General features: G+C 41.0%; 1 protein-coding gene across 3 annotated transcripts in view; it reads right to left on the reverse strand.

The window, feature by feature from the left end:
• BRWD1 (bromodomain and WD repeat domain containing 1) overlaps positions 1 to 24,228 on the reverse strand; it is a 134,783-nt gene extending 110,555 nt beyond the window's left edge. For 2 of the 3 annotated variants that reach the window (XR_012898105.2, XM_075911992.2), the window contains exons 1-10: positions 18,402 to 18,614; positions 18,195 to 18,253; positions 17,965 to 17,994; positions 17,744 to 17,803; positions 14,174 to 14,324; positions 11,171 to 11,269; positions 10,372 to 10,532; positions 7,525 to 7,746; positions 3,438 to 3,538; positions 1,721 to 1,791 (exon numbers count right to left, since the gene is read on the reverse strand). Coding sequence is in view for 1 of the 3 variants with exons in the window: in XM_075911992.2 (XP_075768107.1) it covers positions 1,721 to 1,791; positions 3,438 to 3,538; positions 7,525 to 7,746; positions 10,372 to 10,532; positions 11,171 to 11,269; positions 14,174 to 14,324; positions 17,744 to 17,803; positions 17,965 to 17,994; positions 18,195 to 18,253; positions 18,402 to 18,465 (1,018 nt within the window). In the remaining 2 variants the exon portion in view is untranslated. Of the gene's footprint in view, positions 1 to 1,720; positions 1,792 to 3,437; positions 3,539 to 7,524; positions 7,747 to 10,371; positions 10,533 to 11,170; positions 11,270 to 14,173; positions 14,325 to 17,743; positions 17,804 to 17,964; positions 17,995 to 18,194; positions 18,254 to 18,401; positions 18,615 to 24,171 lie in introns of those variants that run through there. The other variant, XR_012898106.2, reaches the window with a different exon arrangement.
• Positions 24,229 to 25,822: the final 1,594 nt, after the last annotated feature.

The following is a 25,822-nucleotide window of genomic DNA, read 5'->3' on the forward strand; positions in this document are numbered from 1 at the left end:
TCCGCTCCCACCCAGCCCGGCTCCCCCCTAGCATGGCACCTGGCAATTGCCCCCTCTTCACTAGACTCTGTGGCGCTCCTCTCTCCCCCACCCCCGCCAGATGTGGCAGGGGAAAATTGACCAGACTGTCCCGAGATGCCAGGGAGACATAAATGCAAGCGGGGGGGGGGGGGGGGGGGAAGAGGGGGGAACGGATCCAGCTGAGACCCCCCCTGAAAGTTGCGACCCACAGTTTGAGAAACACTGATATAGACAGTAAGCTATGTGCAAAGTGCATACAAAGCCAGTACACTCACATTACACATTCTAGATTCAGGGCGCCCCCATTATAAATCGCCCCAGTATACATCCGTTCCACACTAAGGTCGTTGATGCTTGTAAGAACTGATGCATTATAAGTCCTCCCATTCTCTGCTCTTAAATTGTGAGGAAAAAAACAACCAATTTGTACAAATGGAAGTCAGCCACAGGCAAAAATTCCCCCGCTTTAAGTTGTTTCGCTATAAGTCCAAGTTTTTTGGAACGTATCTTGGACTTAAAGCGACGGCGGTCTGTATTCTGTTGCCCCTTTAGAATGTTCATGTGTTTCAGGGCATTCTAGTGGGCCAGCTTTGGTTACTGGAGAAAAGATGATAGGAAGTCAACACCATGTATTTTATTTACATGTGTCCAATTTCTCTTACCAGAAGATGGGCCAAACTCCAGTAATCACAGCTCAGTCACCCCCCCTTGAACAGCTACCTTTAGCACTCTCCAACCAGGTCCTCTTAACAGCTACAGAACCTTCCCTTCCTTGCTGAACTATCACACTCCAGGCATAATACAGAAAAGCAGCAGCAGAGCCATCACAATACTTTCTTCCAACCTATTGTCTCTGCAACGACGTTTCAGAGTATTACTGATACCATATAACATTTGCATACACATACACACACACAGAAAATGCAAGAGATCATGGAAATATCAATTCAACTTATCAGTTACGTTCTTTAATGTCATGTAAGAGTCCTACACTGCATTGCAACTCTTGTTGCCTAATTACAAGGAATGCTCCAGAAGTAGTTGATGTGCTCAGTATAGGAAGGGGCCAATTGATTTGAAAAGCCCAGTTGTAACAAGTTCCGTAAAAAAGTCTTCTCCCTTCTTTCCCAGATGAATTTTACCTACTTGCTGGTCTGATCAGCCGTCCCAGAAGATGCCCTATCTCCCTGGAGCCTGCATTTGTCTGTGACCCCATGCTATTAATCCACGTTGACATTTATAATACTGCCAGGTATAACCCTAATCAGAACAGCAATGACTACAGGGATCTGGGAACAAAAGTGAAGGACTCAGGTGTGCAGACTTAGGTTACATATTATGGAAAACCCAAATATAAGAGAAAGTGGATGTGAAATCTCTGTCATTGGAGGTTTTTAAGAAGTGAATGGAAAAGCTTGTCAGGGATGGTCTGGGCATGCCTCAGAGCGGGAGGGGGGGAGGGGGGGGAAGAAGGGCTGGAATAGATAACTCCTAGATCTATTCTAGCCCAATATTTCTGTGATTCTATAAAACAAGATTTTGTAAGAAGAATGGAAGACCCTTACAACTGATTCTGTAGTGTAAGGAAAGAAGTCATAAGTTTAGTTTAATTACAAGGGTAGGACAGTTGAAAATGACAATGTTTCTGTAAAATCAGTGGGAAAAAAAAATGGACAACTTCAACATGCATACAACTTACCAACACTAAAAGAAGAACAAAGCATCTGAACTCCAGGTCTGGGTTTCTCTGTGAACTTCACTGGTCGATTACTTTAAAAGAAAAAAGTTGCTGAAAAATCAGGACATGCAATGTAAATATGAAAAGTTAACACAGTTTTCCGAAATCTGAGTTCATATTGCCACAAACACGTGCACGATTACCAGGGTCAAGGATCTAAAGCGATGTATATTTTCTTTGTGAGAAGTCAGAATTATAGTAAACTCAGTTTCTCTCCAGGGGCAAATTACTGTACATTTGATTTAAAAAAAAATATATTAATGAATTTATGAATACACAACCTCAAATACCAGAGATTATATGGAATACGCCATAGTTTGGTTTTTCTCGCCTTTGCAAATCTGATTTACACATCCATGACATTCCAACAAGTAGTAGGTTGGTGACATTGCACCACGAGTAAAGCTCAGCCTATGGAGTATGATATTTCACAGGATACTAAAGCTTCACATAAAAGACTCAAAAATTGAAGTTGTCCAAAGTTACGCAACAGCTATTTAAAAAGCGTGGTTTCACATTCTGTGATGTCATATCACCAGAAAAGCATTTACTGGAATGGTCATGAAACAGACATTGAAACATGGACTTGGGAGAGATGGAAAGGTAAAATTTTAAGTCAGTTATATGTGCAACTTTGTTTATTAAGAAAAATAATCCTGCAAATGAAATGCTGTTCTACCCCAAAAAATAACTGTAAAAATGGCACTGTATGTTTCCATGTTAATTACCTTAATGAATTTAGAACATGTGTACTTTGTTTACAAAAACCTCTCAAGACAAGAATTGTATCTTGTTTGTTCATCATCCACGACCTGCTTTTGACAGCAAAAATTACTACATGATCCCAGGAGGCAGAACCAAAGCCAGAACCTGCCCAAGCCCCAGTTGTGAGAATGAAAGGCAAAGCCATAGTCCAACAGCTTTAGCCCCAGGCAGATGACCTGTAACCTGAGTCCCAAAACCAAGGCCAAAGCCCTTAGGTTGTGGACTTTGGCCACGAGGCCCAGGCCCCAGCAAGTCTAATACCAGCCCTAATGATCCTATTAAAATGGTGTTGGGACCCATAGTGGGTCACAACCCAAAGTTTGAGAACTGAGTTTGCATTAGATATTATGAACACTTCCACAGAATAATGTTAGATTTATTCTGATCAGGTATTCCTACTCAGAACTAGGAATAGCCCAATTACTAATTTAGTAAAAAAATTGCATATCAAAACTGTAAATTGTGGCAATTCTTAATTGAACATGATAGCAGCTTCTTTTTAAACACACACACACACACACACACACACACACACACAAGTTTCATGAGATGATCAAAAACAAGGGCGCCCAGAACAGGACTGTCCAAAACTACAGCAGAAACACCCAAATCTAACATACTGAATTAAGACTTTCAATTTTTACCTTTTCAGCTGTATATCTGATGTTGTAAGAAGCTAACAAATTGGATTATTCATTCTGCGAGAATGACTCAACCATAATTTTGTAATGAATGCAGTGTCGAATGGCACTTAAATATATTATGTAAGCTGTGGTGAAATGTTTTAAGCTTTACTGTGTGTAAACATCAAAAGATTATTTATATTTAACAAGTTAATTTACATTACAAAAAACTACCCACCTATCAAGAAAGGGAAGACAGCTGAAAAAATAATCACAACCCAATGACATACCTGAATTTCATGGAATCTACATCCCATTGCCAAAAGCAAACTGTTCCATCTGCACCAGTAGAAACCATGTATCGCATGGAGCCTTTGACAATTGGACTAAACTAAAATTAAAACCATACACAATAAATGTTAGTTTACAAGGTTTTTAGCCTTTTTTTTTCTTAAATTGGAATGTTCCCTGATTTCACAGGTAAGGATAAGAATTTGTTAATAATTTAGTTAATCTTTTAATTATTAATTACAGGAAGAGTTGAAATTCAATTGTTAATAAATACAACCAAATTGTAAGTCCTGAAAACAGAGTTTTGAGTCTTCAATTTCTTTTTTAAGTTGGGTTTTTGTGTATTCTAGATATAACTATATTTAAAAGGAAAAGAAAAGGCAAGTACAAGAGATGTTTACTCATTTTTAAAAACAAATCTCTATTGACTGCTGCAGTTCACTGAAAATGACAGTGACTCATTCTATGTAGCAAACAGCAGTCTAGAGACAGTGCAGGAAAACTGCATTAAGCAGATATTTGTTATAAATTCTGTTTTAACTAGGTCATACACAAACTAGTATCACCTAACCATTTTTAGGTACTTGCTCCATACATGTAGGTTTACATACTGATGCTTTTAAGAATACTGATTCAAAGCTGAACAGGTGGCTCTCTCTTTAAAAAGAGCTATACGTGAGATGTGAAAAGCAACGTAAATAGTGGTTAACTTTTTCAACTCTTCCCATCACAAAAAGCCTTATGCAATTTTGTAAAAGCAGTATTAAAATCACAAAGCTTAGCTAGAGCCAACAAGAAAATTCAACACAATTTTAAGATAAATGCTCAACAAATCCACCAGCCTGCTCACATTATGCATTTTAAAAGTAACGTATAAGGAGAGCTGAGACAAAGCAATACTAACAAGCACCACAAATTCTGCAGGAATAAAAAAGAACCTCATCTCTAGGAATGTAATAGTGTAGTCGATTAAACGATTAACAATCAGAAGGTGCTTATCAGTTAACGCTATCAGCTACACACAACCCCGGTTTCATTCCCGCCGGGTCTGCAAGTACATTATTTAGTGGACTGGCCGACAGGCTGGCTTGGTCCCAGGCTCCAGCCCCTGCTGTCGCTCTGCATTATTAGGGGACAGGGAGTCAGCATGCAGGCAGGTTGGCTCAGTCCTGGCTTGTGCCGGGTCCAAGCATCAACCTCACTGCGGCTCTGCATTATTAGGCAACTGGGAAGCCGCCGTGCAGGCAGGTTGGCTCAATCCTGGATCACGCTGGGACCCATCATCAACCTCCACTGTGGGTTGATGCCAGGACTGAGCCAACTTGCCTGCATCCCGTTCTCTTAATAATGTAGACCCGCAGCAGGGGCTGATGCTGGGACCCAGCATAAGCTGGGACAGTGCTTTCACTGCTAACCCTTATCGATTAATCATGTAGTCAACAAAACGTTTGTTGACTACATGATTAACAAATTACTCTGAACATCCCCACACAACTCCAGAGTGCTGGAGAAAAACAGAATTGGGTAGAAGAGAGCTTATCGTCTACTGATTTCTGTAAAACAAGTGGGTGGTAAGGATGACAACCTTCTACTTCTCTCTCAAACTAGTCAGACCTGGTGGGAAACTGAATACTTTTTCTAAAACCTGCTCTATGATTTAATAAAAGTGGAATTACTCGGTCCTAAAATGTGCAAAATTTTAAAGACTATGATTAATATATTGCATTCACAGTAAAATACATTAAATATTGAAAGTACAGTGTGGATTACCTACTACAGAATACACTTGTGTATTGTTTATTCCTAAAATATGAGTCCTATGGTTGGGTATTTTAAAAGCCAAAAACTGTGGATTGCTGTTTCTCAAGCACACAAGGTATTTTTCTTAATAGACTGTCAGACCAATTTAATTCTGAAATATAAATTTTTAGAATACTTTGTACTTTATACTGGTACATTTTGATAAGTAAATTGATATTAAACCTGAGAAATAGTTATTTGAAAGAAATATTTCCCTATGATGTTCACAACATCCTAACACATAAGTGGAATGTGAAATTTGTCTATTTTTATCTCTATATTGAGAAAATTCAAACCATGTGACAAGAATTAAATATCAAAGTTCTGATTTAAAAATGCATGTTGATGTAAGACAGTTAAGATGTGTTTTCCCTAAATATTAAATTTTATTTTTGTTTTGTATTTGTTGTTACAGTATAAATGTATTTTCTCTGCAATAAAACGTAATTTTACCATAATATTATCCTTCAATTAATAAAGAACCAAAAATGTTCTTCCATTGACTTAAGCAGGAGGAGGAGTTAGGTCAGAATATCACAGTAATTTTCATTAGGTGCCCACCTATGGATTTAGAAGCCTAAGTTCAAGCATCTAGAATCAAAAAAACTGAACTTACTAAATGTCAATACCCTACATACACTTTGAAAGAAAATTCAGTCATGTCAAAGCCACAAAGAATAAAATAACTTGCCACTTAGTAGCCACTCTAACTGCCACTCCCCTTCCAACCTATCAGAACAATTTCCTATAAAATTATCACTGGACAAGTCTGGAGTTAACCACCTTAGTTATAATGTTACCGTTAAATTAAGTAGTCTCAAAATACAAAAGAAATAACTAACTTTCACTGTCAGATGGGATTAACATTAACAGAGCCATGAAGTCTAGGCTCTTATCACATGGGTAGCAGAATTTCCCCGGACTCTGATCACCAACTAAGAGTCAGGTACCTGTCGTCCTACTTACACATTAGCTAATCTTAAGCCACATCTACGTTGCCAGACAAAATACATACAAGATATGGAACTCCAGCTACGTGAATTGTATAGCTGGAGTCAACGTACCTTGCACCAATTTTCAGGGGTAGTCCCCCAGTGGGAAGTCGATGGCGGAAACGCTCCCATCGACTTTGCTTACTCCTCATAACAGCAAGTACTTGTGCTGACAAGGGTGCTCTCAGCATTCGATTTAGCGGGTCATTACTAGACCCGATAAATTGGACCCTGAGGATCAACTGTAACACTGTCAATACTCCAGTCAGTGGAAATGTGGCCTTAGTGCATCCTATTACTTTAGCTTTCATGATTCATAACAAAAACAATCCTGGTCATGTGTCTACACTGGAGGCACAACAACAGCAGAGCTACAGCGGAAGCTATACCCCACAGCACAAATACAGACTACAGTGGTAGAATGGGTTTTTCCTATCACTGGAAGTACTCCACCTTCCAAAGCAGTAGCCCACGGGGATCAATGTAAAAAAAAATTTTTGTAGACCTACCTGTGTCTACATGATAGATTACGTTGGTATATGTATGGTGCTCAGCAGAAATTTTTCCACACCTTTGAGCACTGTAGCTTGGTTGATCTAAGTTCTGAGATCAGGCTTATGGTTTTTGTCCAATTTATCTAATATTTTGTTTATATGTTTAGCTAAACTAGTGCCTTCTTTCAAGTTTGTTTATTTTTAAATAAGTGGAATTCTGTGATTTGAGAGCCACATTGGGCTGACTGACTTCCCCGCTTCACAACACCTGAACATACTTTTTGCGCTTTTTTGAACATATTTTACAGTTCAATGTTGGAACACTTAGAAAAAAATCACATGTATATTCCTCAAGTCAAGACCATCACAGTACTTAAGCACTGCATAATTCTTTTTAAAACAGTACACTGAGCTCAAACTCTAGTTAGTTAGAAGCTTAGGCAGGATGCTTACTGAAGCGGAGGCAAGAGAACAGCAAAATAAATTGATTCCTGAATGCTGCCTTTTACAGTGTTAGCTCAGAAGCACTAAGTTTGTTTCTATTTGGTCAATGCTTTTCACTTACACACATTTCTCAAAGTTCGATACTGGAATTTTATCCAATACAACAATTCTTACTAACAGCGAAATAAAATAACAAGATCAACAAAAACATGTTACCTTCTGTTTTACATTAACATGGTCAACGATTTTCACACTGAATTTGAAGGCATAAAACTAAAGATAATTATGGTATTAATATGTAAACACCTCAAAGCTACTACACGAATGACAGTCATGCCCACTAATTAAAAATATACCTGTAAAGATGTAATGGATCCTGTGTGTCCCTGGAGCACAGCAACTGGTGCACAAGTCCTCAGACACCATACTCTGATCATTTTATCACAACTTCCAGCTGCAATCATAGTGTTTTCATAATTCACAGCCATATCAGAAATCTCAGCTGAATGACCTCGTAAAGTGGCAAGCAACCGGCCATTGTGTGTAGACCAAATTTTCACCAAGCAATCATCTGACCCCTAAAAAAAACAAAAAACAAACAGGGTTACTGAATCTGGTATACGTTCGAGTTTATATAAAATACTCAAGATACCATTTCCTTCAGTTTTCTCTTTAAAGATAATAAAATCCATTCAAAGGCTGGAAAATAAAGATTTTCTATTAAACCCTGCTTATGCTATTGGTGCTTATGGAACTTAAAACTTATATTGCATAGTGGCTAGTTACACACACACACACACACACACACACACACTTTACCATCCATTGAAATCCACAACTCTGAGTTGGGCACCTAGCTGCTTATATAAAATATATGGAGAATTAAGCACTTAGATATACACACTCAAGATCATCTCATCTGAAGAAGGGGGTTTTGCCCACGAAAGCTCATGATGCTTACACACGTCTCGAAGGTGCCACAGGACTACTCATTTTTAAAAGTTGTTGACAAACGAGAAAGACAAACTGGAAAGCATCTTAAAATTAGCCAACAGGAAATACTAAGAAGGATGTGAACTTAGTCCCACCTCTTTCACCAAATTTGGCTTCTATCTCTGGTTGGGATTCTGACTCATGAACCTTCACCTGGAGTTAAGTGCCTAAACTGTTAATTTTTTTCCCCAAGAAACAGCCAAGGGAAGAAAGATGGACTCACCCTCAGACTAACTATTAGAGCACTCACCTATGATGTGAAAGACAGGCTCAATTTCCCTCTGCCTAATGTGGCGTAGGAATCTGAACTTGGATTTCCACCTCAAGTGAGAGACCAAGCCACTGAAATATAGAATATCTGGTGTGGAACTCAATCTCTCCTGTTGAAGCTACTCTCCTGTGTATAAATGATTAAATATTCTTTGAGCCAAAGAGAAAAAAGTTACTATAGTCCAAGGACTAGGTAGGAAATCCAAGTTCAGATCTCTTCTCCACATTAGGTATAGGAGAGAAATGAACTCCCACTTGCAATTGAGAGCCCTGGTCACCAGAATCAAGATAAGGAAGGCAGGCTCAGTCTCCTTCTCCCGGCCTCACTACTCTATCCCAGAACTGAGAAAGTTCTGACATGCTTCGAGAACGATTACTGGAACAGGCCCCATAGGTGAGGAAACACTCAGTCTGAAGATTAAGCAGAGGCATAGACAAGAGATTAGAAAAGTAAAAGGTTAGCCAATTATCCAGTAAGCATTAGCTTTACCAGCATGCTTACCAAGTAACTGGTAAACGGGAGGGCCAACTGGAGCACGTCTCCTTGTCACCTGCTACCCCTGGCAGGGTCCTGACCAGCAGAAGCCCCCCAGCCACATGGTTAACCACTTAAATTATTACAATTCTATGTTTAACTGGTTAACTTTTTTAATGGCTATTTACATTCCGACATGAGTCAGGCATGTGGACAGTGTGCATCAAACTGAAACCTTCACATCTAGAGGACACTACTAGTAGAAACTCAGACCCTGAGGAAATTTAGGTATCAGTTGAGGAGAGGTTTTGATAATCTCAATGGTGCCTAAATACTGAATTTAGGTCTGTAACATCCCTTTTAGTTACTTACATTATTTTGTTAATTTAGCCCTAAATGGAAAAAAGTTTCAGCTTGTTTGATAACACAAAAAAAGTGATCATTTGCTATTCTGACTTACTCTGAAATTCACAGTACCTAGTTTCACCCAAATAGATAATAGTTTCTGATAAGGATGTTAAGAATCGGGTGACTAATTGTGTAATAGATACAAATTATATTGAGTACACAATTAGCCGATAAGCTGCGGCTCTGCAGTTTAAATGTAGTAGGATTTGGGTGCGCAGGCAGCCCAGCTCCTACTACATTTAAACTGCAGAGCAGCAGTGAGGGTAGGTGTGGGGGGCAGGACTCAGCAGTTGCAGCTCACGCCAGGTTCGTGACTGCTGCGACTCTGCTTTTTAAACGTAGATGAAAAAGCCTGGCAGCTCTTACTATATTTAAAAGGCAGAGCCATAGCATGGGGAGCTCTCAGAGCCAGCTCCAGGACTACCTCCCCTGCCCCCACTCTGAGCAGAGACAGTGCTTTTGGGGGGAGACGGGGAAAGGGGGAGGAAAGAGACCAGCTTTTAAGCTGGCTCCCGCTTCCACCACCCCCGCAACCTCTGATACAGAGGCAGCAAGGGGAGGAGGAGTGAGTAGTGACTTGACTACCCGATAAGCTTAAGCTTATCGGGTAGTCAACTAGTCGAGTAATCGCTTACATCCCTAGTTTCTGATATCAAACACAAACAGAAGAGATCTAAAATGACATCAAAATAATCTCATTTTTGTTAACTTTCACTGCCAAATCCCCATAATAATGGCAGTTAAACTAAATCTTTATCCCATAAAACCAGACAACTTCTCTGCTGACAAGCATGCAACACCCTAAATATTGCAATGTGTCAGTGACAGAAGCTTGTATGTAGAGATTAGTAGCTAATAAGCAATAATGGCTAATAGTTCAAAAATGTCCCATCCGTACACAATAAATGAAGTCAATGAGCTAATTAGCTTCATTTCTGAACTTTACATTTTGAAGTCTTAATATTTCAGGTATAACCACTGAACATTTTAAATCTATTTTTCCAATATCTAAATAGAAATAGCGCTAGAAAACTCAACATTAACAACATCAACTCACAGTAAATATTCTATGTCCAGTCCTATCAAATGCAACACAGTAGACTGCAGAGAGATGGCCAAGAATCCGCCTATGCATCCTTATGTGCTGATACATACTTCCTGGAAATGATGTATTATATGTTGCATATCCAGTTAATTGTTTTGCACGATATACTTCCACTAAAACAGAAATACAAATAAATTAATGAATGTAAGCAAAAAATATTATCCTGTGAAAATTATATATATTGAAAGGATATTTCTAGATGTCATAGATGATTATAGTAAACCAGGTCTCTTGTATATAGCCACTGCCTTGCTTCCATAACCAGTATATTACTGGATTTAGTAAAACGATTCTTCAGCTTGTGCACAGAACTCTGAGTTTGTGGGTTTATGTTACATAGAAGCAGGGCAGCTTTTTAATCTTGTCCCAAATAAAGTAGGGTTTTTTCCCCAAAAGATAAACAGCATCTTCTACCTTGTATTTTGCCATTTACTTTCATAAATTACGTCACCAGAATCCTTTTTACCAACCACTGACATTCAGATACCGTTAAACATCTTTATTTACTTATATTCTGGATACTTGAAAGCAGAAAGACTCATCTAGAGTAACATCGTGCATCTGCAATAAATTCTATGCGAGTAACCCCTGTGCTCATGCGGAGCCCGAGTAATCAAGAAGTTCGCCTACAGAATTTTATAACTGGTTTTTAAATGCAATTTCAATTACTCTTTATATGAAAAGTGGAGATTATAAGTGTCAAGAAATACATAGTACAGTGAAATTAGAAGTGATTTTATCATCTACATACCAAGGTTTGGTAGAGTGCCATAGTTTACAGGAATTTCAGGAGGTCTTCCTCTACGAAGAGCAGCTAAAGTGGAGCCCTTCCAAACAGTATTCCTGCAATCTTTAACATCAGTGTTAGCTGAGTACCCATGAAGAGCACATTTCAGAAAAGCAAACCAAATGTTACTGTTCAAAAATCCATTATAAAATTTAGCAAAAAGAGTAATGAATAAGCTTCCAAAATGTCTTATATCACAATTTTAAATTTAATAAGCACTAAAGGCTTAGAATCTCACAACCTAAAATTTTCCAATAAGTTTGAAAACATGGCCTTAAGATAGGTAAAGATACTGTAACTGTCCTGGCAAGGAAGTTTAGATAATGACACACAATCACTTGCTCAAAAAGCTCAAAGGACTACTTATTTGTGAAGTAACAACATACTCATTTCTGCAAAATAATATAAACACTAAATGTAGATAGTAAATTATTAATTGTTATTTACATTATGGATGTGATAAAGTAACAAAATAACTCTGGGTATTCAAAGTCACTCTCTATAAAGTTTCTTGCAAAATATATTTTTAGCACCAGCTCTCCTCACAGCAGTTTGCAGAGAATAAAAATAAAGTAACATATATCCAAGGGTATTCTGGAAAAATATTATGGAAAGCAGTTACCGATTTATTTATTCCCCCTCAAAGAATTGCATACTGTCCATCCATCATCATCATAAGAAACATCTTTTACATATGATATGTAAGTAGCTAGTACTACATATTGGGTTATATAAACATTTCCATTCTATATTTTTCCAAAATTTTTGCCTCTTCTAGGCTGCAATTTTGTAGGAATTTTCTCTGTCCAAAGGCAGCTTTTGTTTATTTTTAAGTTTGTGCCAACAGGTCAGCCACTTGACTATAGGGAAAGAGAACGCTTTCCCCAATATTAAAAGTTATTTATTTTAACAGGTCTAGCGATGAAATGGTTGCAAATTTGATTCCCCAAAAATGCACACCAATTGGCTCATTTACTGTGGAGCTAGTAAAGGGCAGAAGAGAGATATCTGGGAAATGCAGTGGCATCCACTAAAATAGTTCCACATCATAAAATGCTTCTTCAGTTAAAAAACAGACACCCCAGAGAAATTCAAACAAATACACTGGAAAAACCTTAAGGTCTTATTGATTAAGTAATCACAAGCTTAGCATTACTGTAAACCATTCATGATGAGGAATGAGACGCCTGATTTCACACATGAATGAGAAGACACTACTGGACTGGTTCTGGAACAATTAGTGGTGTTATAGCATGCCATTTCTAACTAACACAAAATGCAGGAACTTTCTGTCTCCAAAAATAGATCAATACCCCAATATCTCTCTTGAGATAGTCAAAATAGAACTGGCATTTGTGTACAGAGTGCCATGATATACTGCAATGCCCTCATCATAATCTGACACAGATACTCAGAGGTATCTCCATAAATTGAGGTTGAAATAGATCTCAGCTGAAGCCATGAGCCTCTTGATAGTATACATAGGCTAATGAAACCAGAGTATTTCCAAAAGGCTCTAAGGCAGAATATTATTCCAATTAAAAACTACTCTAAGAAGAGTTTGGGTTGGATTTTATAGTATGCCCTCAAATATTCAGAACTTGGCTTTTAGGCATTCTCTTCCCCCACTCTTCATTCTCACAGGTCACGATGTTTAGCAACGACCCATCACAAGTGAAATACAATTAAAGACAGGTAGAGCACTAATAGCAGTAAGCTCAGCAAAAGGTTGTGTTTTTTAAAACATCTTGTCATGACTATGAGAAAAGTGTTTCTCTGCCTCTTCCATAACCCCCTCAATTTTTCAATCAGTGGATTTGTTCAGTCATAGTGAGCTTCATTAATTCTGGCTACCTTCACTGGATGGCAGATAGAAGTCCATCTCTGAAAGAGAGGTTCTCATGCCTTTCCAATAAGTTGCCAGCTTCTATAAAAACAGTAATTTTACAACCATTGTTCAGAAATTTTAGTCATAACCTGACATTCATAATCTAGCAATAATCACCAAGAAACTATTTTAACATTTTTCAAGATAGAACTATACTTTATATCTACCCAAAGTGAAGAAGCCACAGTTTCATATGAATGTCCATGCACAGCACACTTCCAAGATTAAATTGTTGCAACATGAACATGGGTCAAATTAACAAAGATTGTGTCAAAAAAACCTGTCAACTCCTAGTAAAGTGCAAATGAAGTTGTGCAGTTACTGATGTCACTAAGAGCAGCTGAGAAGCCAACAGTATTCAAACTCCAAATGTTCGTAACAAGCAGCAGCTACATACCCACAAGGTAGGCTCGCAATCAGTGCCTCATTTTCCAGTTACCTCCCAGTATCCTACCAACATGACTTCCACTTTATCTAGACTGAACATCAGCAAGTAAGCCCTCATCTGTGCTCTCTCCAAGCACTAGGCAAAGTATTTGGAAAGTACTAGGTGAACAAAACATTCCCCCTCTGTTGGATTCCAAGCAAAGTCAGTCTCTTGGTTTTGACCAGTAAAACCCTCTCTTGAGCCCTTTATAAAATCAAGAATATCCTTTTCTCAAAGATATTCCCTACAACTATGGTCAAACAAGAAGGTGCTCAAACAAGAGCATTTTTAGTCTAAATTAAACAAGGGAGCTTCTCAGAGTACAGCACTATCTGAGGCCTGAACTTTGCACTTCCTTGTCCCCATTCTTAGTCCAAAATAGCCAAAGCTGTTGATCTTCAGAGCAGGCTGTAAATTCCATCTCATTTTCACAGGATTTTGGAAAAGAAGGCGTAAACTGATGGAGACTGACAGCTAATATTACTGGCCAGCGTTATTTAGTTTCTCCTAACAGTCTTGGAAAACTTACTGGATTTGCTTATAATACATGGCAACAGCACAAACCCCAGGATAAGGTTCTACATATACTCCACTGTATTGCAATACTCTACTGTATTGCAAAAATTTAAATAATTAAAAAGTAAAACAATACCTTTTGCTGTACGTAACAGTGACTGCCTTCCTGCACCAAGTAAGGAATTCACTCTCGAAATGCTGGGTGGAATCTCTTTATCCAGTATGGGGCCAATACGCTTGCAAATTTGCAACAAATGATCTGGAGCCACATGTTTGTTGGATAAGACCTAATGAGAACTCAAGTTTAAAACATATATAGGGTATATCTAAAACAGATGATTCTATGAACGCCAGTATTTACATTAACATTTAGAAGTGCCTATTTATATTAATGATAGAAATGTAGCCGTGTTAGTCTGGGGTAGTTGAAGCAAAATGCAGGACAATGTAGCACTTTAAAGACTAACAAGATGGTTTATTAGATGATGAGCTTTCGTGGGCCAGACCCACTTCCTCAGATCAAATAGCTTCTTCCACTATTTGATCTGAGGAAGTGGGTCTGGCCCACGAAAGCTCATCATCTAATAAACCATCTTGTTAGTTTTAAAGTGCTACATTGTCCTGCATCTTATTTATATTAAATAATTCATATAGCAGAATCAGCTAGATAAATTTTGATTTTTACAGGAATGAATTACTGAAGAATGAGAAAGCTTTTGTAGCGAGACCTACTATACATCAGCATCTTACTATGGAAAGCACAGACTTCACACAAGTAACTCAAAAAGGAGCACTACCTCATATTCAGTATTTTCCACAAAATATATTTTCTCAGTGAAGTGAAGAGTTAGGATAAGCAACACCAATTTGATCCAAATTTTACTGTTTCTACATATGACCATGTCTTATGCTCACTTTTTTGGTCTGATTTAACCAATATGCAACAAAATTTCTAAGGCTCCTTGACTCATTTTGTATCTACTGAATGTCAGAAAAAGTTATGTGATGGTGAAGTGTGAGGGAAATGAATATAATTGGCATTACTGAACCACTGAAAAGATGTGGTCTACTGACATCACTTAAGGCATATGTCATCTACCCTGTTCCTCTGTAAAGAGCTCTAGTTTCTTCAAGGAAACTATGAAATGCAGCAGCCAATCTTATGCTAAACTCAACGGTAAAACTTTCAAAGCTTCCACATACATCTTAGGGGAATGAGACATTTACTCACTCAGGAAAGATTCTCAGATATGATTAATTTAGAATCCAAGTGTACACAAGCTCAGCATCCTGCAAGCAAAAATGCCTGTTCATTTTATTTCCCATATTATTGTTTTTCCAAAGTTCACTGCAAAAAACCCCACCATGTATACAAACTTCATGATTGACAACCTATTTGAGTTACAGTCAGATATTACAAGTCTGTGTAGGCTGTGGGAACCCTAACTTGCCAAAGTTTTGTCTACATATATATTTGCATACATGGGGGATGAATTATAGCTGTGATAACCAAAACCACTGGCTTGACTTCTTTAGATCTAAGGTTATATTTATGTACAAAGCTCAACTTAAATTAGCTTAAAGTTTTATTTTAAAAATATATAAAATTTAGAAGAGAAAATTCACTTTAATTTAAACATAAAAATGACTTTTAACACTGAAATTTTAAGAAATCCCCTGCAGTGTTTAAAGCCCAAATACTGAAGCACTAAGTACCTGATAGTGGAACTGACTTAACAGACATAAATAAAAAGTAATAAACAGGACATTTATATAGAATGTTTATTATTAGTGACAGTAAGTGGCATTAATTAAATGACTTGCAGTACTGGATTTTTAAGTTAGTGTCATTTTAAAATTCTAAAACTTAACATTTATATTGTTTTTTGGCCTGAAAAGAAAGTATGAATAATCAAACACTGAAATAAAGTCTATGAATTACTTTGTGTCTGAAGTCTTGAGAAATGAATTCACTGAAAAGAGTCAGTGTTACTGCACACAAACGTCTGAATATATAAGATAATTATGTTACTGATTCCTAAACAGTATTTGGTACGCCAATAAGTACATTTACATCTTTTTCATCAGTGATTGAAGCATCTTGGTCAGTACTCTTGTATCTGTTTATATTAAGATGTGGCAAACTTTCTTCAAAGCAGAAAGCTTAATTTTCACCTTCAAATACATTTACAAAACTCAGTTTATAAGAAATACTTGTACCTTCATGTAATTTATATCTACCATAAGTTTTGTTAAAGGAAGTTTTAAGAAGCCTAATGATATTTTTTTTTAATTGTCGGCTTTGAGTTTTTGAGAGAGCAGTTCTGTAATAAGCACTTCACATATAAGAAGGGATACACCGAAATGGTCAACATTGCAGGATTTGAGCCTTAACACTGGCCAGCTGTTCCTGGAACCCAAACAGCATGCAACTGATTAGCCTATTTTAAGTACCTAAACAGCATAAATGGCAAATATTTTTTTAAAAATAGAAAGCTTTATTACTTAAAATATTAGCAGCACAGATGGGGATTTTGTTGTTGGGGAGGAGGGAGACACACACATAATACAGCCCAACCAAAGTCAATGGGACTCAGCATAGGAGTTTGCCAGCATCAAAGCTTTTGCAGAAGAATTGGGCTTAACATCCTTTAGAAGAAAACTTACTGTGCTTACCTAAATTTAGGCCAGATCTTGGAAAGTAACCTTGCTGACTTCATGCAAATAAAGGGAGCAGGACCTATCCTGATTTAAAGCAGCACTATATAAATTTGCTCAATTAAGGGAACTGCCAAATTCAAAATTACATTTGTAGCTATCTTTTCACTTTTAACCTATATTTTTCCATTTTTAATTCTGTGTACGTAGTTTCATGCCTTCCCCTATACCTTCTGCTATATACCACTGTACTTTGTCAAAGTATGGAAAAGCATAAGAAAAACAGAATTTTATTGTAAAACTCCAAAGATTAGCTGAGGAATTCTGAGGCAGGTTTATTACTTGGAACTATATATATCTTTTAAAAAAATATAAGTAAACTATAAATGTTGTCCTCCCTTTAATTCGTATTCACGTAGCCACACATCATGCAGTATTTTAGAAATAGTAAGACAGAACACCAAAAACAGTTAATCTATATGCTGAATTTGTTGTAAATACATTTATTGCAATTAATTTGGCACAAGTTGTGCAGCCCTGAACCAAAGGGCATCTTTTGGAATATTTTGATTAACAACAACAACAAACTATAGCCAGTAAAACAGACTACTACAAACCCACATGCCAATTTCTGTACTAGTGATTTTGTTTTCTCTTAATCTGTTGAAATCAGCAGATGAAGGAAACCAGTAAGAAAATAAACACTGTCCAATCAAAGCCTCTTTAACAAGTCTCCTAGTGAAACACAGAAATGAAGCCTCTTAACAGATTGGCTCTTCCCCATAGGTAGGCAGGAAAAAGGTCTAGTGGCAGTCACAAGTCCCGCCTATGCTACATAACAATATCCTCCAATTAAAAACACCTCTAACCTCTTATGTTTTTGTTTGGTAATTTAAGGTAAATAAATCAAATACCCCTTCTAAAAATCAGCCTCCTGTATCAAGCCAGACTCAGGATAAAATAATTGTTGCAGGTTTTCTTTTATTAACTGAAGCATCTAACATTGTTATTCTAATTCAAAAGTTTTTTTTTTTTTTTTAAATCTCACCAAATCTTCATAACTTCTACAATGCTCATTTCCTTCCCAATCCAACCTTTTAGGAAGTAACTAGATTGAGAAAGAAAAAAAAAAAGTGTGATTAAAAGAGTGGAAAGATCAACATCAAAACAATGTGTGTTGTTTTGTTTTTCATTTGTTTTTAATAGGTGGCTTTAAAAAAGGGGAAAGGGCGAGAAGAGAAGGCATCAGAGCGTCTCACACGCACGCACCTGGTGCTGCTCCAACTCCTGAACCAGCACCTGCAGGGGAAGGAAGAAACAGATGCACACGAGTTAGGGGAGGGGGAGGAAACCACCAAACTCGCCGACTCTTCCGCGGCTGCTACTGCTGCTGCTGCCGCAGCTGCACAGGGCTCTGGGCCAGGCAGGCACCGGAGCCCTGGGTGGCAGCAGCAGCCGCCGCGGCGGCAGGCGGGCGGGCACTGCCGGGCTCTACTCACCTCCGCCGCGCGCCGGCAGGGCCCGGTGGTGAGGAAGCGGGCGACGAGGAAGTAGAGCTCTGCGGGGAGAGACGGAGAGAGCGATGAGCTCGGGGCGGGGGAGCCCCTCAGCGACTATAATTCATAATCATGATCAGGAAGATGGCGGCGGGGGAGCAGCAGGAACCGGCGGCGCCCGGCCGGCTCCCTCCCGCGCCCCGCTGTTACCTGATTCAATGAGCGGCAGGGACGAGCCGCCGGGGGAGCAGGAGGCGGCCGAGGGCTCGGCCATGTCGGGGGCGGCGCAGCGGGAGTCGGGCTCAGGCAGCGTGTGGCGCGGGCAGGGCCCGGTTCGGCATAATCCTCTCAGCGCCTCCTCCCCCACCGAGCGCCCGTCTCCCCCGCCCCTCCTCGCGCTAGCTCAGCCTCGGCCCCGCCGCCATTGCCGCGGAGCGACTCGCCTCGGCACCGAGGCTGTCCTCCGCGGGGGGCGGGGGAAGGAGGCGGACGAAAAAAAATAGTCCCTCGCTGGGGAGACTGGGATTGACGGCGGACGGGGATGTTTGTATTCTTTGATCGCACCAAAGGGAAAAAAACAGCCCGCGGGCGGCCTATCGGTGCTGGATCTAATGCGGCGCAAGGGACGTCGCTGCTGTGGTCGCAGGAGAAAACGAGGTCCGGCCGTGGAGGCGGATGGAGGGAGGGCGTGATGAGTCACCGAGAGAACGTCCTTACGTTGGCGAAATGGGGGGGGGGGGAGCTGGAGTCTGGAGGGGCGCGTGTGGCCGGATCCTGCGGCAGCTGCACCGCGGCGGCGGGGCCCGTCCTGCTCCCCCCTCGCCTCCATCTGCGGGGCCCTGAGGCAGGAGGCGCCCGCTTGTGGCGGCAGCTCCCCTCCGCCATGTGGAGTCCGGCAGCCCATTGTGGGGCCCCGAGCCTCCCCTCCGCCCCCAAGACACCGCGCAGGAGCCGCCGACGCTGAACTAGCGCCTCGGGCGGCTGCAGGAAGGACCCCGCCTTGCTCGGACCCCTTCGGGCCCCGTGTTGTTTCCAGGGTGATTCTGGCTTGACGGTTCCGAGAGCTCAAGGTGGGCCAAGCGCCGCCCTAGGCTGGGCTTCTAGCTAAGAGCCCAGAGGGTTTGTAATCGCCCCCCCCCCGACATTCTGTCTTGCATAGATGCTCAGGTCACTCTCTCTTCCTGCTTAGCACCTTTCCCCTTAACGCTGCCTTCAGCTTGGCTATGAGAACTTACAAATAAGGTTCGGATCAGGAAAGCTGGTGATGTTTTAAGGACTATTTAAGGGCTATAGGTGGTGCTGTGCTTTGCCAGTGGGGGTTACCAACAGCAGGCAATTCCCCAGAAGTGTCAAAAATATTTTCCAAAGCTTCAGAGGGGTAGCAGAGTTAGTCTGTAACAGGAAAAACTTAAACAACAAATAGTTTAGTAGCACCTGAAAGACTAACAAAACACGATTTGCATTTCCATGAGGCTGCTACCACTCCATCCACCATGGTGTTATTTCATTCAGATATTGAAAGGAGAAATTCACCTGTTAGCCACAGACAGATCTTCCCTTCTGTTTCTTATAGATCTAAGCATCAGGATAAAATCACCTTTGGCCTGCCTCAGAAATAGGAAGTCAATTTGACAGTGCAGTTTAGAGATCTACAAAGGATTCAAGCAATAATTAAACTGGACCTTGGGTTATTATTAGTAATATTCTTGTTTTAATGTTTCTCACACTAGTTGTTGCTAACAAAATGGGTTCCAGAAGAATTATACAACATAAACTTGTTATTCCTGTTTCAATTCTGCAGTTGTTGCATTTGGGGACATAATACTGTTGCAGGTTTCCTACAGGAGTAACTTGTACTGAATAACATATTAACTGGAACCAAACAGCAACAATAAATGAAGCAAAGTTAAGTATGAGGTTAAATTATTTACAGGATACAACACACAAAGAAATTTTCATCAATCAAGTTGCACTTTCTTGTTATATCTTCAAATAGATGATACTCCGTCATGTACATCGAGGTGGGCAAAAATGTTTGATGTGGGGTCACTCCAATTTAAGTGGTCAAGGGCCGAACTCTTCCATTATATTAATGGAGGTGTGGGATCTGGGATGGAGGTTGGGTGCAGAAGGGAGCTTGGGGTAAAGACTGGGAGGCAGGAAGGAGTGTAGCGTCTGAGAGGGAGTTTGGATGAAGGAGGGGATTGTGACCTGAGGCAAGGGATTGGGGTGCAGGAGAGGGTACTGGGCCTAAGAGGGGATATGGGTGCAGGAGAGAATTCTAAACTGGAGGAGGGTAGGAGGTGGTTCAGGGGCTGAAACCTGATACAAGGGTGTAGGAGGGGATATAGAGTTTGGGTGACACAAGTCAGGAAGGAGTTGTGACCTGGGGCAGGTGATTGGAGTGGAGGGTCAAGGAGCAGTATAGGTGTAGGAGAGGATTCTGACCTGGCGAAGGGGTATATAGGAGGGAATGGATGGTCTGGGAGGGAGTTGTGACCTGGGACAGGGGTGCAGAGGGTTTGGTTTGTGACCTGGGGCAAGTAGGTGGGGTGCAGGAGAGGATGGGTTGTCGAGTGCAGACTCTGGCCAAGAGGCACTTACTTTAGGCAGCTCTTGGCCAGCATCTCAATGGGACCCTCAGGCAGGCTCCCTGCCTCCTGCACGCCACTCAAAGCAGCCAGCTGCAGGGGCCATATATTCTCTGTGTGCCGTGCATACCTTGGAGAGGGGGCCTCCTCACACTGCCTGTGCTTCAAGCACAGCCCTAGCAGCTCCCATTGATCGGCCAACAAGATTGTGCTGGGGCTGGGACACAAAAAATGACTTTCTTCTGAGAGAAGAGTTTTGAGACAAAAAAGTGACTTTCCTGTTCACTGGTCTTTTTGCCTAATACAATAATAATAGTAAACTGCTCAAGATTCGGGATACAAGAGTATCCCAAAATAGCTATCCCATGTCTTCACAGCAAGCCCATTATTTCAAGTTCACTCTTCTGATGTCCCTGTAAACCTCACTCTACGAGTAAGGAACATTTCGGAATAGCACTTTATTTTGAAATTTGGCACTGTATAGACAGCACCAAATGATGAAATAAACTATTTTGAAATAGCACTGAAATAAGACACACAATTTACATAGCTCAAATTGCATATCTTATTTCCAGTTACGGTGCAGTGTAGATACACCCTAAGTGATTGGGCTGCAAAATGGCAAATGAAATTTAATGTTGATAAATGTAAAGTAATGCACATTAGACAAAATAATCCCAACTATACATACAAAATTGAGTACTAATTTAGCTATGGATCCCATATGAAGAGAAATTAAAAAGGCTAGGACTTTCCAGCTTAGGAAAGAGGAGACTAAAGTGTGTGGGGATGGGAGGGAGGACTATGATGGAGGTCTATAAAATGACGACTGGTGTGGAAAAAATGAATAAGGAAAAGTTATTTACTTGTTCCCATAACATAAGAATTAAGTGTCACCAAATGAAATTAATAGGTAGCAGATTTAAAACAAACAAAAGGAAGTTTTTCTTCACACAGTATGAAACTCCTTGCCAGAGGATGTTGTGAAGACCAGGACTTTAACAGGATTCAAAAAAGAACTAGATAAATTCATGGAGGTTAGGTCCATCAAATACTTATTATCCGGAATGGTGTCTCTAGCCTCTGTCAGCAGCTGGAAATGGATGACAAGGGAGGAATCACGTGATTACCTTTTCTGTTCTCTCCCTCCAGGAAATCTAGTATTGGCCACTGTTAGTAGACAGGATATTGACCTAGATGGACCTTTGATCTTACCCAGTATGGCTGTTCTTATAAGATGGGCAATGCTAGTGTGCTTGGGAGAGCCATCAGTGCCAAACAGGGGTGACCGGCACCGAGGAGCCTATATGTTGTAAGAATTGTTGCAGTTTCGGCACTGTTGATGTTGATGGCACTGATTTAGATGATACTAGTGTCTATATAGATGACTTGTGTCATCTTGCTCAGAGTGGTCCGTGCCATCATGGTTTTATTAATTGGTGCCAATGTAGCTGCTGGAGACTGTTGTGAGTACATGGCCAATGGTGAGTGCTTCAGCACTGTCTCTCTCACCAGAGTTGTCAGTGATATAGAGGAGGAGACTTGCCTGGACTTGTGCTTGGACTCCTTTTCCTTTTGGTGGGGCACAGCAAAGGTTCTCATGTGGATGGTGCCAGAGGTACCTCAAGGGGGTGCTCACCCATATGGAGGACAGTAACCTGGTAGGAGACCACTTATGTGGTTCTCTTTGTAGTGGAAGTAATGGCTTTTTTCCTTGCATTTTGGAGGATCGGATGCTCTCTTTGGATAACATGGATCTGCCCAAGGAGTCACCTGAAGGGCAGGTTTCCTGTCCTGCGTTGGAGGCCGGCTCAAATGATTACTTTTTCTCCCCTCAGGGTCAGCTTTAGGCATAGGAATTTGTCATGCTTGGCTAGGTTGCTACAGTGAGCACACTTCTGAGGGGTGTGCGATTCATTGTGACAATGGACAGAGAGAGAGTGACTGTCAAAGATGGATATAGTCTCATGGAAAGAAACACATTTCTTAAATGCTGGGGAATCAGGCAGTTTGTACTAGGTTTCTTGCTAGGGATGTGAAGTAGTCGACTACCCGATAAGCAGGAGCTTATCCTGTAGCACTATCAACTACTTGATCATCCTCACACACAGAGTCTTAAAGGGACAGAGAGGAGCCAGCGCACAAAGATAGGTTCATTCTCTGGTCCCCCGTGGGCTTTCAGACAACCCTCATGCTGCCACTCTGCATTTTTAAGTGGCCGCCCGTCTGCTTCTCTATTTCAGCACAAGAGCCCTCCTGCCCCGCTGCCACACTGCATTTTTAAAGGGATATAGCAGCAGCAGCAGCAGCCATTGGTCCCACTTCTCTGTCTCTGCACAAGAGCCCCCTCCGCCCCCACCACTCTACATCTTTAGAAATGCAGAGTGGCAGCGGGAGGAGAGGGGGAGTGGAGAGGGCTCTTGTGCTGAAATAGAGAAGTGCACCAGCGGCTGCCACTTAAAAATGCAGAGTGGCAGTGTGAGGGTTGTCTGAAAGCCAGCAGGGGACCAGAGAATGAATGGGCATCTTTGCGCACTGGCTCCTCTCTGTCCGTTTAAGAGTGCACAGCGGCAGCCAGGAGTTGTGCCCTGAGCTGGAAGTGGTGCTTTAAGCGCCCTTCCTTATCGACCATCGACTATTCGACTACTAAATTAATCGATACTTAACATCCCTATTTCCTGCCTTAGGAAAGCTAACAGGAAAAGCGGTGGGTTTTGCCCATGAGCTTTGCTACAGGACTACCTTCTTTTTTGTATAGTTACAGATAAACATGGCTACCCCCTCTGAGATAGAAAAAGGTTGTTTTCTTTAAGGCCTAAGAGCTAACAAGGTACTCTATGACCAACTCTACTAACAACTAATTTAATTTGTTATGGTTTAGAGCAGGGGTCCCCAACGTGGTGCCCACCGGGGCATTTATGTGCACCCGCCTAGCGCTGCCCCGCACATGTGCGGCCCTGCCCCCAGGAACCCAGCGCATGCACGGCCACTGCACCACCCCCGAGCGCGAGGCGCATGCACGGCCCTCGGGCGCCTGGGGCATGCGCCGCCCCCAGGCACCTGCCAGCCCTTCGCAGCGCCCGCCACCCAAAAAGGTTGGGGACCACTGGTTTAGAGAAAGTCATTGGGACTCTGCTATGGATCTCCATCTCAGACTGAGGATGGTAGAGAAGGAACTAACTTAGTTTGGTTACGTGCATGCTAGAGGAAGTGCCGACCATGCCACAAGATGATCACTGCACATGAGCAACTTAGACAGATGCTGCTAATGGAAATCTTTGATTAACAGTGTCAGGATGCACCAAAACCTCACTGGGACCATCCACAGGGACATTATTTGAAGAAGTAATAGATAATACTTTTGGGGGTGAGAGGGGAGTATAACTTACCACAGTTCAGATAGCACAGCAGGAGTTTACCAAAACACAATCTGCTTTCATTACAGCTCCTCCTGTGATCAGTGGAAGTCTGAGGGAAATCAGTTACAAAAGAAAGCTCTTGCCTAGGCAACCAGGGTAATAGTGACAAGTATGCAAATTAACCGAAGAGAGGGAGTGCTGACTGGCTAGTTATCTCTGATGTCACAATGTTACTGCTCAGGGAGGCAGCAGCAAGTGTGCATACTCTGGTGGGTGGGGGAGACACCCTGGCTTTTCCAGTGTTCTGATTTTCTTAAATTGTATGGGAAAACCACATACAGACAATAAATATATATGGGAGATCATTCACCACAGACATTAGTGGCTGAAATTTGATTCAAATTACCCAGGACACAGATGCAAAAAAGGGTTAATAAAAAGTGAGCCAACTGAGATACAGATCCTGTAAAACAGAAAATTCTGACCTTACCTATGGTACCACTATTGCAAGACTATAATAAAAGTTTTTATCACCCAATTCCAGCTAGGCTAACAGGCACCAGGCAATCGAGTTAGTGAAGGGGTCAGTCCAAATTAGAATTCAAGATCCTTCTAAGTTGTATTCCTTTGTTCCAGTCATTGTACTTCATGGCCTACCTGTCCATTTAAATTCTCTCTTTCTACTCATCTCTTAACTGCTCTTGCTTTATTTTCACTTTTGAGCTGTGTCTACATTGGTGCGATCTTGCACAAGAACTTGCTGCCTATCTACACTGGCCTCAAGTTCTTGCGTAAGTACACTGATGTTCTAATGTATGAAATCAGTGCTTCTTGCACAAGAACTCTGATGCTCCCGCTCGGGAATAAACCCTCTTGCACAACTGTTCTTGCACAAGAGACCAGTGTAGACAGGCAACATTAATTTATTGCACAAGAAAGCCCTATGGTTAAAATGGCCATCAGAGCTTTCATGCGGAAGAGAGCATCTACACTGACATGGATGCTCTTGAGCAAAAGCACATATCTTGCGCAAGCACATGCCAGTGTAGATGCTCTCTTCTGGAAGAGTTTTTACACAAGAACTCTTCTGCAAAAGAGTTCTTGCGCAAGATCATGCCAGTGTAGACATAGCCTTGTTGTAGTCTCATAGGGTACATCTACAGCAAAATTATTTTGAAATAACTAGCGCTATTCCAAAATAATTTAGTCCGTGTCTACACAGCAGTTATTTCAAAATAGTGTCAAAATACTGTCAAGCTGGCGAACTTCTTACTTCAACTCCTGGAACCTTCATTGTATCAGGAATAAGGGAAGTCAGAGGAAGAGTGATATATTTCAAAATAAGTGCTGTGTAGATACTCCCTATTTTGAAATAAGCTATTTCAAAATAAGCTATGCAATTGACATAACTCAATTTGCGTAGCTTATTTTGAGTTAAGCCCGAAGTGTAGATGTACCCATAGTTAAAACAGAGGTCTAGTCAGAGGCTTCTCAAGAAAACCTACTACTCTAAACACAACTTCACTTTTCCACCTTCTTCCTACCCCCCTCCTGAGGTTCTCAATCATTGGGCTGTGTCAGACTTTGTGGGGGAGGGTTGATGATTTGGGGTTTATGGAAGAGGTAGGGAGCAAAGCACCAGGCTACGGGCAACACTCATTCAGGTTTGGCCTCTCAGTGG

Source organism: Pelodiscus sinensis, chromosome 1 (genome assembly GCF_052426305.1).
Source record: "Pelodiscus sinensis isolate ZL-2025 chromosome 1, ASM5242630v1, whole genome shotgun sequence".
Lineage (NCBI taxonomy): Eukaryota > Metazoa > Chordata > Testudines > Trionychidae > Pelodiscus > Pelodiscus sinensis.